General features: G+C 41.2%; 1 protein-coding gene across 1 annotated transcript in view; it reads right to left on the reverse strand.

Annotated features, from left to right (window-relative positions):
• Positions 1–18,180, reverse strand: part of Copa (coatomer protein complex subunit alpha) — a 48,017-nt gene extending 29,837 nt beyond the window's left edge. The window contains exons 1-7 of the mRNA XM_026789972.1: positions 18,057–18,180; positions 11,884–11,997; positions 10,654–10,727; positions 8,038–8,118; positions 7,694–7,770; positions 6,369–6,478; positions 86–195 (exon numbers count right to left, since the gene is read on the reverse strand). Of these exons, the coding sequence (XP_026645773.1) occupies positions 86–195; positions 6,369–6,478; positions 7,694–7,770; positions 8,038–8,118; positions 10,654–10,727; positions 11,884–11,997; positions 18,057–18,096 (606 nt within the window). The 5' untranslated portion in view covers positions 18,097–18,180. The remainder of the gene's footprint in view (positions 1–85; positions 196–6,368; positions 6,479–7,693; positions 7,771–8,037; positions 8,119–10,653; positions 10,728–11,883; positions 11,998–18,056) is intronic.
• Positions 18,181–18,192: the final 12 nt, after the last annotated feature.

The following is an 18,192-nucleotide window of genomic DNA, read 5'->3' on the forward strand; positions in this document are numbered from 1 at the left end:
ACAGAGATGAAATAAAATGAACAGCGTACTGAGACTTTCCCCTAGTGGGTAGCATGCACTCACCACTGGCAACAGAGATAAATACCTCGAGTACGTGCTTCACCACTGCATCTGTAGTTCCAAACAGGTCAACCCCGGTTATTCCTCTCACATCCGACTCCACAGCACCAGGAGACAAATTTTTTTTCCTCAGACCTTTGGAGGGTTAAGGTGGAATGAAAGATGCAAATATAATGTCATAAGAGCAAAGTAGCAGAACTTCATACAGGTATCAAAAGACTAAGATAAAGTGAACCGGGCAGGTAAACCTAGAGAAAAGGAGGAAAGGAGCTCACAAATACCTCTATGTGTGCACTAGCTCCTTCCTTAACACTTACACGAACCCTGTTAGGAGCCGGCCCAAACTTCCAACACAACTCAGTTCATTAAATCTCATCTAAAAGAGCAGTCTATTTCAGATTAATAGCACTTTTCATTCTTCAATCTTCTCTAAATGTGGCCTCAAATGGCAATCACTCAATGTCTTCTTTCAGGGTCGTAAAACCTATAGCAACCTTTTCCCATCTTAAAATTTTACTTTTTTACTTTTTAAATTTTTTTCAAAAAATGTATTTTATTATTTGATGAGTATGGGGGTTTGCCTGCATGTACATCTGTGTGACCACATTCATGACCAGTGCCTGCAGAGGCCAGAATATCCTCTGGAATTATCCTCTGGAATTAAAGTTACAGATATTTGTAAGCCGCTAAGTAGGTGCTGGGAACTGAACCCCCAGGTTCTATGGAAGAGTGGTCAGTGCTCTTAAATTCTGAGCCATATCTCCAATCCTCACGATAGAAGCAATTTGAAGAAATGCCGCGGGGGAGTTTGTGCTTTAGTGTTTTAGTGTTTCCCAAACTGGAAGCAATGTGCAGAGGCATCCCAGATGCACTGCAGAACTACACATATTAAACAAAACAGTATCTAGTTTGGAAGAACTATTATACACACTATGAGAAGACACAGCAATAAGGTATAGCAAACAGGGTACTCACACCTACTTGCCTCTTGGACAAGACACCAAATAATTAAAACTGATTTCTCATTTTCTTGCATAAAAAGCTGCTTATAGATATGAACACATGTATTTTTCCATTAAAGCCAACAGATGCTAGTTTCACTGGGGGGAATTATTAGCTGATAATTTTTTTTAAATAATTATTTATTATGTATACAATATTCTGTCTGCATGTATGCCTGAAGGCCAGAAGAGGGCACCAGATCTCATTACAGATGGCTGTGAGCCACCATGTGGTTGCTGGGAATTGAACTCAGGACCTTTGGAAGAGCAGGCAATGCTCTTGACCGCTGAGCCATCTCTCCAGCCCCACTGATAATTTTTTTATTATTGTTTTTTGTTTTTCGAGACATGGTTTCATTGTGTGGTCCTGGCTCTCTTGGACCTCACTCTGTAGACCAGACTGACCTCAGACTCACAGAGATCTACCTGCCTCTGCCTCCCAAGTGCTGGGATTAAAGGCGTGAGCTGCCACCGCCTGACTGATAATTTTTAAATGATAGGCAAAAGACACCAGGACGAGAAGTGTCTTTTTTGTGGACGATCATGTTTGCAATTCATCTAAAAATCTTTAAAAGATAACTACTTGAAGTAAGTTGTGTTGGCTTATACATGCAATTTTAGCACTCAGAAGTTAGAGGCAGGAGGACTGCCACAAGTTGAACCTGGGCTATGTAGTTGAGTTTCAAGGCTAGCCTGGGCTATAGAGCAAAGTCCTATTTCTAAAAGCAGGGAAGGCTGGTGGAAAGCTGACTACTTGTGTTAAAACCAGAAGCAAGGCTGGGCGGTGGTGGTGCACACCTTTAATCCCAGCACTCGGGAGGCAGAGGTAGGTGGATCTCTGTGAGTCTGAAACCAACTTGTCTACAAAAGCTAGTTCCAGGACAGGTTCCAAAACTACACAGAGAAACACTGTCTTGAAAAACCAATTAAAAAAAAAAAAAAAAGCAGGGCTGGAGAGATGGCTCAGTGGTTAAGAGTATTGCCTGCTCTTCCAAATGTCCCGAGTTCAATTCCCAGCAACCACATGATGGCTCACAACCATCTGTAATGAGATCTGGTGCCCTCTTCTGGCCTTCAGGCATATACACAGACAGAATATTGTATACATAATAAATAAATAAATATATTTTTAAAAAAAGCAGCAAAATTATAATACAAAGTACCAGTATCAGATTTAATTCTGATAACAACCCTTAGACATAGGTAATAATAATCATGTATACCATACCAAATTGTACATAACAAAATGAAATAGGGATGAAAATCCTTTAAAAATATTTGGGAGAAAAAATGGTTAAGAAAAAGTTACTTAGTATTTGTTAAATTTTTTTTTAAACAGACAGTATTTTAAAACATGGACTAAATAAAACATATAATTGAAAATAAAATCTAAGAAGCTTCAGACTAAAATGTGGTATCTGTAGAGAAAGAAAAAAAAAGTTAAGCTCAATGAACTTATGGCCATTGTTTTAAACTATACTGTATTTCTTCTATTAGAATAGTACCTAACATCAGCATCAGAGAACTGTTTCAATTTAATAACTTAGCTTATGCCTAATTCAAGAGATTCTTTGTAGGTATAGAGACATAAAAGTTATGAAAAAAGCACTCTCCTCAAGCTTCATTAATACATGGTCACAAGTATGCCTTTGATTTCATTTGTCCCTTTAATAGGGTCTGTCAACTTTTTCTAATGAGGCTAATGTATGAAATAGGTTCAAGACAGATACAAAAATAGACAGCTGTGAGGAACTTCACCTCCAATAACCTCAACAAACACATTAAAATGAAAGCTGCATGACAGAATTAAAGTCTTTGTTGCACTTGCCTGCAATGATCCAAGAAAAGGGGAAGGGCGAAACAGATGAATAGTGACAGGCAGTGAAAAGATACTTAGAGAAGAAATATTTGAGCCTTTGACAAGCCACTCACTAGGACTGAGCGACAGATGGAAAATTTCTACAGCAGCTACCCAAATCCAGAGGGAGAGGAGAACACTCTCAGAATGGACCAGTTATTATATGCCTCCCAGTGGGGACCAGAGGAAGCAGTAAAGAGAGAGGGATGAGCAAAGGATTTGGCAGCATATTAATATATTCTAGTAGATATTTCAAAGAGTGAGCCTGAATTATATGGGGTTGACATGCAAAGGTGTAAGCATATTAAATTAATTTAACTGACAGTTTACTTGGAAGCACAAGCTGAAACCCATCTTCCACAGCTAGTTTTTAAACTGTTCCCCTAAAAACAAATGATTGTTTTCCAGACTCACAGAATATTCAGGTTCTAGTAAGTTCTGGGGGCTAAATTCACATGGGAAAGGTGTTAAGGGACCGCTTTGCCTTTAAAGCATTCTATATTCTCTTGGTGTTACCCACTAATTTAGAGTCTTCTTTTAAAGAGAGTCAAAATAATGAGAAATGTCACAATCCCCTAAATTTGGGTACATTCATTCCCTTATTCAGAAGGTCCTTTCCTGCCTTGGAAATGTTATTGTCAGTCCCTAAGAGACCAGAAAAGTGGTTTCTCTTACTGTTTCAGACTAACCGGAACTAGAGCAAAATGGAATTCTGAAGAGTATGCGAATTTTGAGGACAGGAAAATATAAGTGTAAAAAGTCTAACCCAAATGCTCTTCTGCTTACTCAAATACCAAAACATTGCCTTCCACTCCAGTTAAAGGATTACTTTAAGTCAGCAGAGTCAGCAGAGAAATAGTAGATGCATTCACATTAGTACAGCAAGTTAGTACAACATTCTCACTATACCATCTACAAATTACAGCAGCTGTAATACCACATAGCAATCCATGCAACCCACACATTCAAGAGCAACACAAACCCCACCGAGGTCATACTCTCCCTCACTCCTCTAATCTAAGGCCCTTAACTTTGATGTAAACATGCTTTCTGCCTGCAAAAGGTGAAGAAAGTACTTCTTGCCCTGGGCATTTCATGGTCACAAATGAGAACCTAGCCACTTTACTTCCCCAAATTGCTTCTTATTTTAATTAACGGATTTTTAAAAATGAATTTCCCAAGTCACTTTAGCTAGACCACAGGGAACATGTTGTGCTAGCAGCAGATGGCACAAGCAGTACTTTTAAAGCGGAGCGGTATAAAGGCCTTTCTCAACTCAATGTTCTGGGGATGAACCCCTAGTATCTAAATACAACTGTGTTCTAGGATAGGATTAGCTGTACACAATTCCTGGGAGAACTGAGAAAAATCACTCAGGATACTTCCTCCAGCACCTTTCTCACAGAACTCAAGACTATTCTACATAGCTTTCCCTGATCAGCGGGGACAGCACAGGCTGGGAGCCGACCTCATTAGTGCGTATATCCCGAGCAGAGAGTGTGTCTTGAATGTGAGCATGGAGCAACCGTATGGAAAGCCACAGCCAGGTTACTGCAGAGTGAATGCTAAGCTCCCCAGTACTGGCAGGGAGGAGAGGGCACAGGCTCACAAAGCCTGTACCAAGCTCCTCCTGTGGGCATGGCTGGTCACATCTGGGTGTACTTCAAATAGCCTAGTCGGTCTGACAGAAAACTGCAATGGCAAAGCCCTAGAGGATGAACATAATGGCCCTATCTCCCAAACCATCTTGTTTACACCACTGTCTTGCAATTCTAAGCTTTGGAAAACTGCAGAGATAGCATGATACAGTGACCCTACTCTCCAATTGCCCTCTTTTCTCCTTGACTTGTTTGGGTTTTGTTTTTTGTTTTGTTTTTCCTTTGGTTTGGTTCTTTGAAACAGGGTCTCATATAGCCCTGGCTGGCCTTAAACTCATCATGTAGTCAAGAATGACTTTGAATTTCTGATTCTCCTGCTTCTACCTCCTAAATGTTGGGATTATAGCATGCAAGACAGTGCCCAAATTTTCTTGGTTTATTTCTACAATAAATAAATGTTAAATGCTACTATAACATTCTAATCATTGTATTCAAAAATCCAAAGTTTGCACTTGCTGTTCACTGATGGTTTATAAAAGCAGCAACTCCTAGCCCAGCACTGTCAGAGGGAGCTGGGTAGTTATCACTTTAGCACTTTATAGAAAGGGAAAGCTAATTCTTTCACTTCCACGGAGAAGCAGGTAAGGGCCCACAAGGGCCTTCCTATTTAGGGAAGAAATGCTGTTTTGCAGTCTTACATGACTTTCCTAAGAACCCAATCTCAGAATTTCTGAAGTGGCAAATAAAGATAATTCAGTGAGTGAGGTTTTTTGTTTTTGAAATTTAACTGGGCAGAGAAGCACAGTAGAGTCTCAGTTCCCTATTCCAGTATGAAGCCCCTCCATGCATGTCACAGACAGCATTCTCTCTCAGTATTCTCTGTGTGGCAACATTTTAGATCTTCGTGACACTAAAATTTCAATCTTTCTCTCAAAAAATCATTATACATAAATTATGACAGGAGGACTTGGCCTAATTATTCAAAGGGCTCAGAAAGCTTATTTTTTTAAGATTTATTTATTTATTGTGTATACAGTATTCTGCCTACATGCATGTCTGCAGGCCAGAAGAAGGCACCAGATCTCATTACAGATGGTTATAAGCCACCATGTGGTTGGTGGGAATTGAACTCAGGACCTTTAGATGAGCAGGCAGTGCTCTTAACCACTGAGCCATTTCTCCAGCCCTCAGAAAGCTTATTAAAAGCTTTAATATTTTGTATTCTGAATATAAAAGTCACCAACTCCTTCCCATTCTATGTTCCTTATTATAGAAGAAATCTAATAGGAAGAATTTTTCTATTTATAAATAAGGCATCAGGATTCACAAATCCCATTTACTTACATATTTTCATGTTTCTGTTTTGTAAAATATGTATTTTACTTGAGTGGAAAGCTTGGTTCTTAAATAAATCAGATGTACTTTTTTAAAAAAATAACTTATTTAATTTTATTTTATGTGCATTGGTGTGAAGGTATCAGATACCCTGCAACTGGAGTTACAGACAGTTGTGAGCTGCAATGTATGTGCACGGAATTGAACCTGGGACCTCTGGAAGAACAGCCAGTGCTCTTAACTGCTGAGTCATCTCTCCAGCCCAGATGTACATATTTTAATGAAAATCTGAGGTAACTAAAGAAATCAAATTAGCTTCCTAGAGTAAGTCACTTTCATAGAAAATACTGCTAACATGAACATCAAAGCAGATTCAATACCTTCAAAAACAAAGATATTATACAGAAATGGAAATTCTGAATTTTGTTGTTCAAAGCCAAATACCCTTGCTATTTTAAGCAATTGCAGTTTTGTGCCAGACGTGACTAGATTGTCCCCTGAACTTGGGCAGCTCACCAGAAATATCCCAAACGCGGACAGTCTGGTCCAGGCTAGCGGACACCACCAGGTCTTCAGAGGGGTGGAACTGGGCACACATTACATAATGGTTGTGTCCCGTTAACACACTGCAAGGAAAAAACATTCAATTAAAGGTAGAAATCAACAGGCTCCTAAGCTAAATGCTTTCTTCACAGTCAGAGGATGATTTTCTCATATTTTTGTGGAAGCAATGTAAGCCATCCTAACAATTCTAAACTAGTAATAAGCAATGACACCTGTGCTAACAATGGTTCCTTTTCTGTGGTTTTGTTCTGTGGTTCTTTTGATCCTGAGTGCTGGGATTAAAGGTATGTCCAGCTAATAGCTCCTTTTTAAAAATACATAGTTTTTGGCCAGGCAGTGATGGCACATGCCTTTGACCCCAGCCAGAAGGCAGAGGCAAGCAGATCTCTGTGGGTTTGAAACCAGCCTGATCTACAGAGCAAGTTCTAGGACAGCCAGGCAGGACTACACAGAGAAACCCTGTCTCAAACAGACCAAAAAATAAAAAAGTTATACTGCTCTTTGGACTGGAGAGGGAGGGGGAGAGGAGTGCGGGGAGGGGGAGAAGGGTGGGAGGAGGGGGAGAAGGGTGGGAGGAGGGGGAGGGAAATGGGAGGCTGGGAGGAGGCGGAAACTTGTTTTTTTTTTCCTTTTCTCAATAAAAAAAAAAAGTTATCTTCTTCTTAGTGCAGTGGCAACAGTGGGTGCCGCGTGGAGTCAGTTCTCTCCTCCCCTTTACACGGATCAAACTCAGGTCACCAGGCTTGCATGGCACCTTTTTGCTTTCTCCGATAATTCTCTTTCTAACACTAATTGTTTAATATTTAAATATTACTAATTTCATGGAATCGAGATTACTCTCAGATTAAAGACTTACAAAAATATGAAAATAAATGCAATATTAGTAATTCATAAAGGAAATACACTTGACAGATTTTAGTAGAATATCTTTAGCAGCTGAAGTTGGAAATTGTTATGGCAATTCTACTAGAGAACCAGCCCAAACACTAAGTGAGACTCATTGTCTATATTACAACTCCAGTTTTATGGACATAGAACTGAAAACGGATCTAAATGTTCTACTCCAAAGGTCTAGTTTTATGACCTATTCTTCTTGTTAAGAAATCACAAAATCTAGGCTAATATTATTATATTTAAAAGAACCCTACAAATATGATCAGTAATTCATCAGCAGACATGGCCTGCCTGGGAAGGAAGATGGCTGACCTGAGAAGAAGTTGACTGTAGTATTTAGAAAGAATTAGACCCTTTTTTGAGGCTACTGCCTCTTGGTTTACCAGACACAGGTTCTAGATTGCCAGTTCCATACGCGAATGGTTTGGTCATCTGAGGCACTCAGAATCCAAGGATACTCCTGAAAGACATTTCAGACAGGGCTAGGACAATCTCGTTCTGTCAGGCCAGACCCTTGTGCACGCTTGACAAGTGTCCTAGCATCACTAAGTTATACCCAGCCCTTGTTTTTCAGACAGGGTTCACTATGTAGTTTAGGCTAGCCTTAAGCTATGCAATCACAGTGCCCAGCTTCTTAGTTACAGCTGGAGCTCTAGTGCCAGGCATAGAGATTACTGTGGAGAAATTACCACAGAACATTGCATAATGAAGGTCAATAGCCACTTACATGATGAAAAAATGTGGTACGGATATAATCCAAGTGCCCAAGCAATGTGAAGAGGCAGCGCCGAAGTTTATAATTCCAAACCTGAAAAGACAGAAATTCAACCACGGAGTAGGACATAATCACCTTGGACTTAAAGTCTCACTGGGTTCCTTTTGTTTGCTTGCTTGTTTGAAATGGGTTTCATATACATAGAAACTCCTGCACTTGTTTCATATACATGGAAACTCCTACACTTGCACTTACTATGTGGGCAACAATGACCTTGAATTGCTAATCCTGCCTCCAATTCCTGAGTGCTGAGACCCAGTTTTATATGGTGCTAAACTTCAAAAACATTAGGTAAGCATTCCACTTAAATGAGCCACATCCCAGCCCTGACATATAGGTTTTTTTTTGTTTTTTTGGTTTTTCGAGACAGGGTTTCTCTGAAACTTTGGTGCCGGTCCCGGAACTAGCTCTTGTAGATCAGGCTGGCCTCGAACTCCCAGAGATCCGCCTGCCTCTGCCTCCCGAGTGCTGGGATTAAAGGTGTGCGCCACCACCGCCCAGCCTCTGAAATCTAGTTTTGGAGATCCAAAGTTGCTGCACTATATTTTACCTTTAGATCTGTCTATATTCTGTTGACTCTCACCTAACGTTAAGGTGTTACTATTACTAATAAACTCCTTACTCAGCAGTCTAGAGGTTTCTTCTTCATCTGGATCTTATTCTGACAACTTCATTTTCCCCTAACTTCCTTCTTCCTTAGCTTTTCCTTGGTTTATCTCCAAACTATAAAATTACGCTTACTTATTCAATTTTTCTTCTTTTTCCCATCAAGTATAGCTGGTGTTTAATACAGATATCTTAATGCAGACTTAAGCACAAGGGGTAAGAGAAAGAGAGGTACTCAGAAGAAAGTAAGGCACACCTAAGAGCATGAATATAGGCTTCTCAAAGACCTATGGGAATGGGCTCAAGGGAAAGTCACCTCTCTCTGTCTTAGATTATCATTTGTCTATCATTCAAACTATTCCCTGTGCAGCATCCTTTAGCTCTTTCCTTACTACTGACAAATTCCAAATATCTTCAGTGAGTGTCCTAGGTACTTCAAGTACAGTAGAGCCAATACGGAATTATTCATTCTCCAAAACTCCAGAAAACTGTACCTACTGCAGACTCGTCTTTCCGAGTTAATGACCTTCTGTTAGGGCTGGGGATGTACCTGAGCAGTAGAGTACTTGCCAAGCACGTATGAAGTCCTAAGATCAGTCCCCAGCAGTGAGGGGGAATGTACCACAATAGTATCTCATTCACTTTTCTTTATCAACCCTCTGACGTCCATCACAGTGGTTTTCTCCTTAAGCTCTCATATCCATCTGCTTCTGTCTATTTCAGATGGTATTGACTAAGTTCAGGTTCTGTTCACTTTCCCCAAGCACTTATAAAATAGTTTCCTCATTGGTATCTATGTCTTCAGTCCTTCCCAATTTATCCAATCTTTTATTTACTATTATTTGAGAAAAAAAATTTTTTTTTTGGTTTTGTTTTTCGAGACAGGGTTTCTAGGTGTAGTTTTGGCGGTCCTGGAACTCACTTTGTAGAGCAGGCTGGTCTCAAAATCACAGAGATCCGCCTGCCTCTTCCTCCCAAGTGCTGGGACCACTGCCCAGCTTCATTTGAGAAATTTAAAAGTAAAATCAATGTAAATCTTCTACCACTCCTCTATCTAAGCCCCAGTATTGGCTCCACGCTTGTGTAATAACAAGAGAACTCCTGAGCACTGCAAACATGCACTCATGATCTTATCAACCTTCTAGATCTCCCGGTCTTCTAGATTTTATCTCTCTAAAAGGAACTAGAGATTCCCAAACACATCCAGTTATGCATGTCCATTTCTGTACCTGGACTGTTCTTTTTCTATTTTGAGTATTTATTATATCATTCAAACTATTTGTCTTAGTTAGGGTTTCTATTGCTACAATGAAACACCATGACCAAAAAGCAAGTTGGGGAGGAAGGGTTCATTAGGCTTACACTTCAGCATTGCTAGTCATCACTGAAAGAGTCAGGACAGAAACTCAAACAGAATCTGGGAGGCAAGAGCTGATGCAGAGAGGCCAGGAAGGAAATCTTGCTTACTGGCTTGCTCCCCAGCCCACTCACCCCACCCTCTTATAGAACCCAGGAGCACCTGCCCAGGGATGGCACCACCCACCATGGGCCCTCCCTCAAGGATCACTAAAGGAGAAGATATTTTACAGCTGGATCTTATCGAGGCATTTCCTCAGCTGAGGCTCGTTCCTCTCTGATGCTTCTAGTTTGTGTCAAATTGACATACAAAACCAGCTAGTACACTATAAATGCTATTATTTGAGTGTACATTTATCTCTTGTATTAGAATAAAGGCTCCTTGAGAACAAAAGTTACTTTGTACTTATCTTTCAATTCCCACACAAAAGAAAAGTTTCTAATATACAGTGAGTATTCAGTAAGTGTTTGTTGGATAAGTGCTTTGGATAATGTTAGAAGTCCAAGTCCTGTATAAATGAATTCTCCTGTCTTTCAGTTCCTTAGTTCCCAAACCTTACCACATTCTCCTATCCATTATTCCCAGCCACGACAGATGGCCTGTACCTTAATCTTATAGTCATCTCCTCCAGAGACAAACAGGGGCTGCTGCTTATGGAAGTCAATGCCTCGCACTGGACCTAGGGAAGAAGGCAGGCAACGTATGTTAAGGAAAGTTATCCTCTTTATTTGTATCTACATGTGGTGCACATGCAGAGATCAGAGAACAAGCTGCAGAGTCAATTCTCTTCTTCCACCATATGGGCCACAGGGATGGAACTCACCTAACTCAGGCTTAACAGCACGTTTACCCTCTAAGCCACCCCACCAGTTCCTCCCACCCCCCACCTTTTTTTTTTTTTGAGGCAGGGTTTTTCTGGGTAATAGTCTTAGCAGTCCTGGACTTTGCTTTGTAGACCACGCTGGCCTCAAACAGAGATCAGCCTGCCTCTGCCTCCAAGTGCTGGGATTAAAGATGTGAGCCACCACCCAGGTTTAAGATTCTTATTTCTAGCTGGGCGATGGTGGCGCACGCCTTTAATCCCAGCATTCGGGAGGCAGAGGCAGGCGGATCTCTGTGAGTTCGAGACCAGCCTGGTCTACAGAGCTAGTTCCAGGACAGGCTCCAAAGCCACAGAGAAACCCTGTCTCGAAAAAACCAAAAAAAAAAAAAAAAAAGATTCTTATTTCTATAGGCTAGGCAATGGTGGTACATGCCTTTAATCCCAGCACTAGGGTTTAATCCCAGCACTAGGGAGGCAGAGGCAGGCTGATCTCTGTTTGAGGCCAGCCTGGTCTACAGAGTGAGTTCTAGGAAAGCCAGGACTGTTTCACAGAGAAAAAAACTTCTTATTTGTAGCTTTTGTTTGTTTGTTTCTACCTCTTTCCACTTTCACATTCTTTAGTTTTAGGGGAATCCTTGTCAAACTAAGATTCTTATTTAGGGATGATTAAATCATTCTATATAATGACAAATACTTGGCCTTTAAAAGTATTCATTTTTGGGCTGGAGAGATGGCTCAGCCATTAAAGGCTAGGCTCACAACCAAAGAATATGAAAATATTCATTTTTATTATGTGTATGTGCATGTGCACATGTGTTCAAGTGCTAGTGGAGGCCAAAAGAGAGTATCAGTTCCCTGGAGCTGGAGTTCCAGGTGGTTTGTAAGCCCTGGATTGATGTGGGCAGGGAACTGAACTCAGGTCCTGCAAGAACAGTTTTCACTTTTCACTTCTGAGTCACCTCTCTAGCCCCAATACTTAAATCTTATAATTTTCCCCTAGAAACTAACTTACCATCATGTTCATCAAACTTGTCGATTAGAGTGCACATCCGATAGTCCCATAACTGGATGACCCCATTGTGTAAACTGGTCAGGATCCAGGGTCTTTTGGGATGGAAACTTAGGCCTGGGGAAAGGGGACAAGCAGAAAATTATACAATGAGATAGGGTCCCTGATGTCTTCTTTTGTCAAGTCTGATAAAAAGGAACAACTAGATTAACCAGAGGCTATCTATCTATTCCTTCAACATGCTTGATAGTTTTCTCCCTAATTTTTAAAGTGTCTTTGTATGGCCCTGGCTGTCCTGGAACTTACTTTGTAGAGCAGACTGTCCTGGAACTCACAGATTTGCCTGCCTTTGTCTCCTCGAGTGCTGGGATTAAAGGCGTGCGCCACCACCTCCTGGATGATAGCTAACTTTTTATTGGATACCAAATACAATAAATCTTATTGTTAGGTATTTCTTTTTTAAGCATTGCTGGGCTTTGTTCTGAGGTGTATTTTAGCTGGAATCAGCTGACAGATAGGACCTAAAGTTTTGTTACTGTGGGTCTATAGCTGCCTTTATAGTCTAGGTCTAATTTGAAATCACTGCTAAGGGAATACCCACCAGAGGGTCTCTATAGGATGCTCAATAATGTCAGAAAATCTTTAACTGCTGAGCCATCTTTCTAGCCCCACAAAAACAAAATAAAACAAAAACAAAACAAAAAAAAAACCCTTTCTGTTTGTCTTATAGGAACACAGACTATTTCCATCTTTGTGTGAGCTCCAGGGATAACGGTTCTGCTTTCTCTTTCCATTCTTTATTTAAAAATTACTATTAAGATTTGTTTTTGCCAGACAGTGGTGGCGCACGCCATTAATCCCAGCACTTGGGAGGCAGAGGCAGGCGGATCTCTGTGAGTTCAAGGTGAACCTGTTCTACAAGAGCTAGTTCCAGGACAGGCTCCAAAAGCTACAGAGAAACCCTGTCTCGAAAAAACAAAAACAAAACAAAAATTTGTTTCTGTGGGGCTGGGGAGATGTCTCAGAGGTTAAGAGAACCGGCTGCTCTTCCAGAGGTCCTGAGTTCAATTCCCAGCAACCACATAGTGGCTCACAACCATATATAGTGGGATCTGATGTCTTTTGGTGTAAAGGTGTACATGCAGATAGAACACTCATATATACATAAAAACAAATAAATAAATCTTAAAATATTTGTTTTTGGTTTTTTTTTTTGGTTTTTCGAGACAGGTTTCTCTGTGGTTTTGGAGCCTGTCCTGGAACTAGCTCTTGTAGACCAGGCTGGTCTCGAACTCACAGAGATCCGCCTGAAATATTTGTTTTTGTATTCTTTTTAAATTATGTGTAGGTATGTGTCTGTGTGTGGGTATGCACACATAAGTGCAGGTACCTATGAAAACCTATGAAGGCCAGATGTGTTGGATCCTCTGGAACTGGAGTTGCAGGTGATTGTGAGCCGCCTGGCATGGGTTCTGGGAACTGAACTTGTGCTCTCTGGAAGAGCAAGTGCTCTTAACCACTGAGCCATCTCTGGAGCCCTTTATTACAATTTTTTTCTCTTTTTAAAAAAGACCTCATTCTGGGCTGGAGAGATGGCTCAGTGGTTAAGAGCATTGCCTGCTCTTCCAAAGGTCCTGAGTTCAATTCCCAGCAACCACATGGTGGGTAACAACCATCTGTAATGAGGTCTGGTGCCCTCTTCTGGCCTGCAGACATACACATAGACAGAATATTGTATACATAATAAATAAATAAAATTTAAAAAAAATAAAAAAAAATTAAAAAGACCTCATTCTTATGTCTAGGCTAGCCTAAAAAGTCACAATCTTTCCATCTCAGCCTCCCAGTGCTCAGATTATAGGTATGTACAACTTCTAGAATTATCTCTTAATTTTTTTGTTTGCTTTTGTTTTTTGAGACAGGGCTTCTCTGTAGCTTTGGAGCCTGTCCTGGAATTCTCTTTGTAGACCAGGCTGGCCTCAAACTCACAAAGATCCACCTGTGTCTGTCTCCTACTGGGATTAAAGATGTGTGCCACCACTGCCCATGCTGAGTATTTTGCCTGTATGTGTCTATGTGCACCGCATGCATGCCTGGTGGCTGTGGAGGTCAGATCCCCTGGAACTGGAGTTACCAATGGTTATGAGCCACCATAATTACTGAGATGCTGAGAACTGAACCTGGGTCCTCTGCAAGGGTGCCAAGTGTTCTTAACCACTGAATCATCTCTCCAGCTCCACAACTACCTCTTGATGGCTTTTTCTTAAATTTTGGATTTTTTTTCTCACATGCATGTATCTATCAGCACTCTAAGAAAGGCCCAAGGGAATTCATATAGACCTCCAGTGCTCTGTCATTTCTGGTATTTTCCAAGCACATTTTAGCCATCTTTGTTGCTCCAAATGCTGAGCTCTTATTCATCTGCTAGACTACAGGGTTCTTCCCTCTTCCTTCACTACTGCCTGGAATCTGTCTCTAAGCACTAGTCTAAACAAACATAGGACTCATCCTGTTTATTTCCCTTCCCTCAAGGAATAATTTCCTGTACTCTTTACTGATCAATGTCTGAAACCTTTGTAGTTTTGTTTAGTTGTTTAGTGATTTAAGAAAGGGAAACAATCTATCCCTTGTTACTCCACCAGGATGATAAAAGGACAAACTAGAAGAAAAGAACTGTTAACAGTTTGGAGTATGTCCAGGTTTTTAATGCAGCTACATATAAACACAGGCCTTACTGTTTTATGGGCATGGAATTATACAATGCTATTTTGCAAACTTTTTTCACTTAAATATATGACATCTTTTTATACTTAATGGAATTTTTTTTTTTTTTTTTGGTTTTTTCGAGACAGGGTTTCTCTGTGGCTTTGGAGCCTGTCCTGGCACTAGCTCTGTAAGACCAGGCTGGTCTCGAACTCACAGAGATCCGCCTGCCTCTGCCTCCCAAGTGCTGGGATTAAAGGTGTGCGCCACCATCGCCCGGCTACTTAATGGAAATTCATTCTTTTTTTTTTTTTTTACAACTGTAAGGAACAAAGGCACCAAACTTAAAATTTTTAATTACATTTATTTACTGTGTGTGTGCACATGTGTTCTTGTGTAGGCACGCATGTACCATGGTGCATGTGTGGAAGTCTGAGGACAATCCATATACATGTAATATATGAGCTACATATTGAGACATTGCCTTAAAAAACAAAACAAAACAACAACAACAAAACCTTGCAGGTGTCAATTCCCTTCTTCTACCATAAGGCCTTGCGGACTGAACTTAGATCATTATTGGTGGTAAGAACTTTAACCACTGAGTCATCTCACTCGTCTATCACATTTTAAACTATTTTGGAATTGGAGATTTACTTCAGTGAGAAAGAGGTGGCTTGCCTGGTGCCCAGTTTAGTCACTAACACACACACACACACAAACACACACACACACACACTCCCAAACTGAGCATGGTGTCACACACCTGTAATCCTGGCACCTGTAAGGCTGAAGCAGAAACATTATGAGTTTGAAGCCCGCTATCAAAAGGATCTGCTGAAGCTGAGTGGTGGCGCACGCCTTTAATCCCAGCACTTAGGAACCAGAGGCAGGTGAATCTCTGTGAATCTGAGGTCAGCCTGGTCTACAGAATGAGTTCCAGGACAACCAGGGACACACAGAGAAATCCTATCTCAAAAAATAACCAAAAAAAAAAAAAATCTACTGAAGATATGTTTATATATAATCTAGACCAATTGCCTTAACAGTGCTTTAGGCTAAAAACTTGAAAATGGAATGGCTACAAAATAGAACGCGTACATTAAAAAGTTTGCATTACATTTATTTGAGAGTATATATATGTCTTTGTGTCCACATACACACATGCCATGATATATATGTGTGAGAATCAGCTCTCTCCTTCCATGGTCATGGGGATCACTTGGTGAGAGGCACTTTTACCCACTGAGCCATCTCACTGGCACATTTAATACTCTGGTAAATGTTTGGGTTTTAGTTTTTCAGAGCTAAGGTTTCTTTGTGTAGCCCTGGCTGTCCTAGAACTCACTCTAGAGACTAGGCTGGCCTCAAACTCTGCCTGCTCTATGCCACCACACCCAGCAATGTTTGGGTTTTTAAAACAGGGACTCACTTTGTAGTTTAGGCTGGTCTCAAACTTGCAACAAACCTCTTGCCTTAGCCTCCTATGTGCTGGGATGACAGGTGAGAGCCACCACATCCAACTCCGGTAGCTATTGCTTAGTTGTAAGAACACTGTACGAATATGCTCAATCAGCAAGTTTACAAAGACACCAATTTTGCACGGTGTTTCTTTTATTTTGATAGTACACTGTTAACTCCCCCCCTTTTGGACAGGTCTCACTAAGTAGCCTCCAATGCACAGCAATTCTCCTGCCTCCGACTCTCATGCGCTGGGATTTACAGACATGAACCACAGCGTCTAACTTAGCACTTACATTTTTTTTTTTATTTTTAACGAAGTGTATCTGTGTGGGGATTATGTGCACATTACTACAGGGGCCTGAAGGGGACAGAGGACACTGGATCCCGTGGAGCTGGAGGTATAGGTAGTTGTGAGGCATATGACGTGGATGATGGGAACCAAACTCTGTATGAGCAGTATGCAGTTTTAACTCTGATTGCACAAACTCTCAAGTACTCATTCCCCCACTCCTTCCTACTGACCAAGAAGACATCTGAAAAGAACTAAGAGGAAATGAAGACTCACGTCATCTACTCAAGTACCAGAAACTGGTTTTCTTTGTTTGTTTGTTTTCACATATGCTCGGGCACATGTGAGTTCAGGTGCACAGAGTCCAGAAGAGGGGATCGGATCATCTGGAGCTGGAGTTACAGGTGGTTGTGAGCTGCCCAACATGGGGCCTGGGAACCAAACTCAAGTCCTCTGCAAGAGCAGTAAATCCTGTTAACGGAGCCATCTTTCTGGCCCCAGAACTGTTTTTTGGAAGTGTCTCACTGCAGCTTTGACTGGCCTGGAGCTCACTGTGTAGACCACACTAGCCTCCAACTCACAGAGATAGATCTGCATCTGGCTCCAGGGTGCTAGGATTAAAGCCACCACGACTGTACCAGAGATGACGGGTCTTTCTTTTTATTGCCACCGAGACAGGCTCTACATAGCCATGATGGTAGTAGGAATTTTAAGGGTACCTTTCATGATCAAATCTCCCATGATACGTGGAAACTGCTCAGCTATAACCTCACATTAAATAGCTTCCAGTTTTTGAGTTACTGAGTCTGGCCGGGCATTATCATAACATATGCAATATACTTTTTCATTTTAATTCTCTTTATAAAAGAATGTTAATTACCCTTAGCTTTAAAAATAAGAATATAGAACTTTAGAGATAGTAAGTCTGCTGACTCGGGTCATATAGTTTGTTAGTGGATGTTTCAGAATTCCTAAGCAAGACAACTGGACTCCAGAGAACAAATTCCAAACCACTTCACTATAATGCATTTTAGGAACTATTCCAGATATATCTCTAACCAGATTTCCGGAGATTTAATTCTCTGCTTCTCTAATTTCAACATTCTGAAAAACTGTGATCTCAGGCCTCTGTCCTTCAAAAATTATTACCAAAAAATTGTCTGACATTCAAATCTAATACAAAGCCTCTTGTATTTATCGAACAATCTTGCCAGTCTCGGGACTTGATGGGGCTGTAGGCAAGTAAGTAGGCAGTAGAGTCCAACGGAAGCACTGGACATCGAGATGTGCAGACAGGCTAATGGAGTAGCCAGTGCCTGACTCCAAAAAAGCTATAGTGACAGAGGTGGAGAACCAAACGCCAGAGGTACTCCATATAACATGGTCATCAAAAAAACATAAAAGTCACAAGGCCATAAGAACAGAAAGAATAAAAGTCGGAGCACAGCCCTAAGAAGAGGTGGATGGAAATAATAGGAAGCGGGCCTAAAGGATCTCCTTCAAAGCAGGAACCATTTTATGAGGAAATCAAAGTCCCAGGACTCACTAAGAAGCGCAGACTGCAGAGACTCCACTAGACCTAACCCGCCTCCCTCGGGTATTCCTCCGGGTTCAAGTGGGCCCAATTCGGTCAGCAAGTCCGCCCATCCTCACTCCCTTAGTGACAGCACCGCCTCTAACATCTAACCCCCGTTGTTCTCCTTTTCTTCTTCTTCACTACCTTTGACCCGAGCGCTCTTGGTCTCGAATTTGGTTAGCATCCTTCAGGCCTCCGGTTCCCAGGTCCGATTAGCAGCTACGGCCGCTCCCGGTTGTGGTTGCCTTCCCAAGGCCTCCACGTCAGCTACCCGAGGTCG

Source organism: Microtus ochrogaster, unplaced genomic scaffold (genome assembly GCF_000317375.1).
Source record: "Microtus ochrogaster isolate Prairie Vole_2 unplaced genomic scaffold, MicOch1.0 UNK35, whole genome shotgun sequence".
NCBI lineage: Eukaryota > Metazoa > Chordata > Mammalia > Rodentia > Cricetidae > Microtus > Microtus ochrogaster.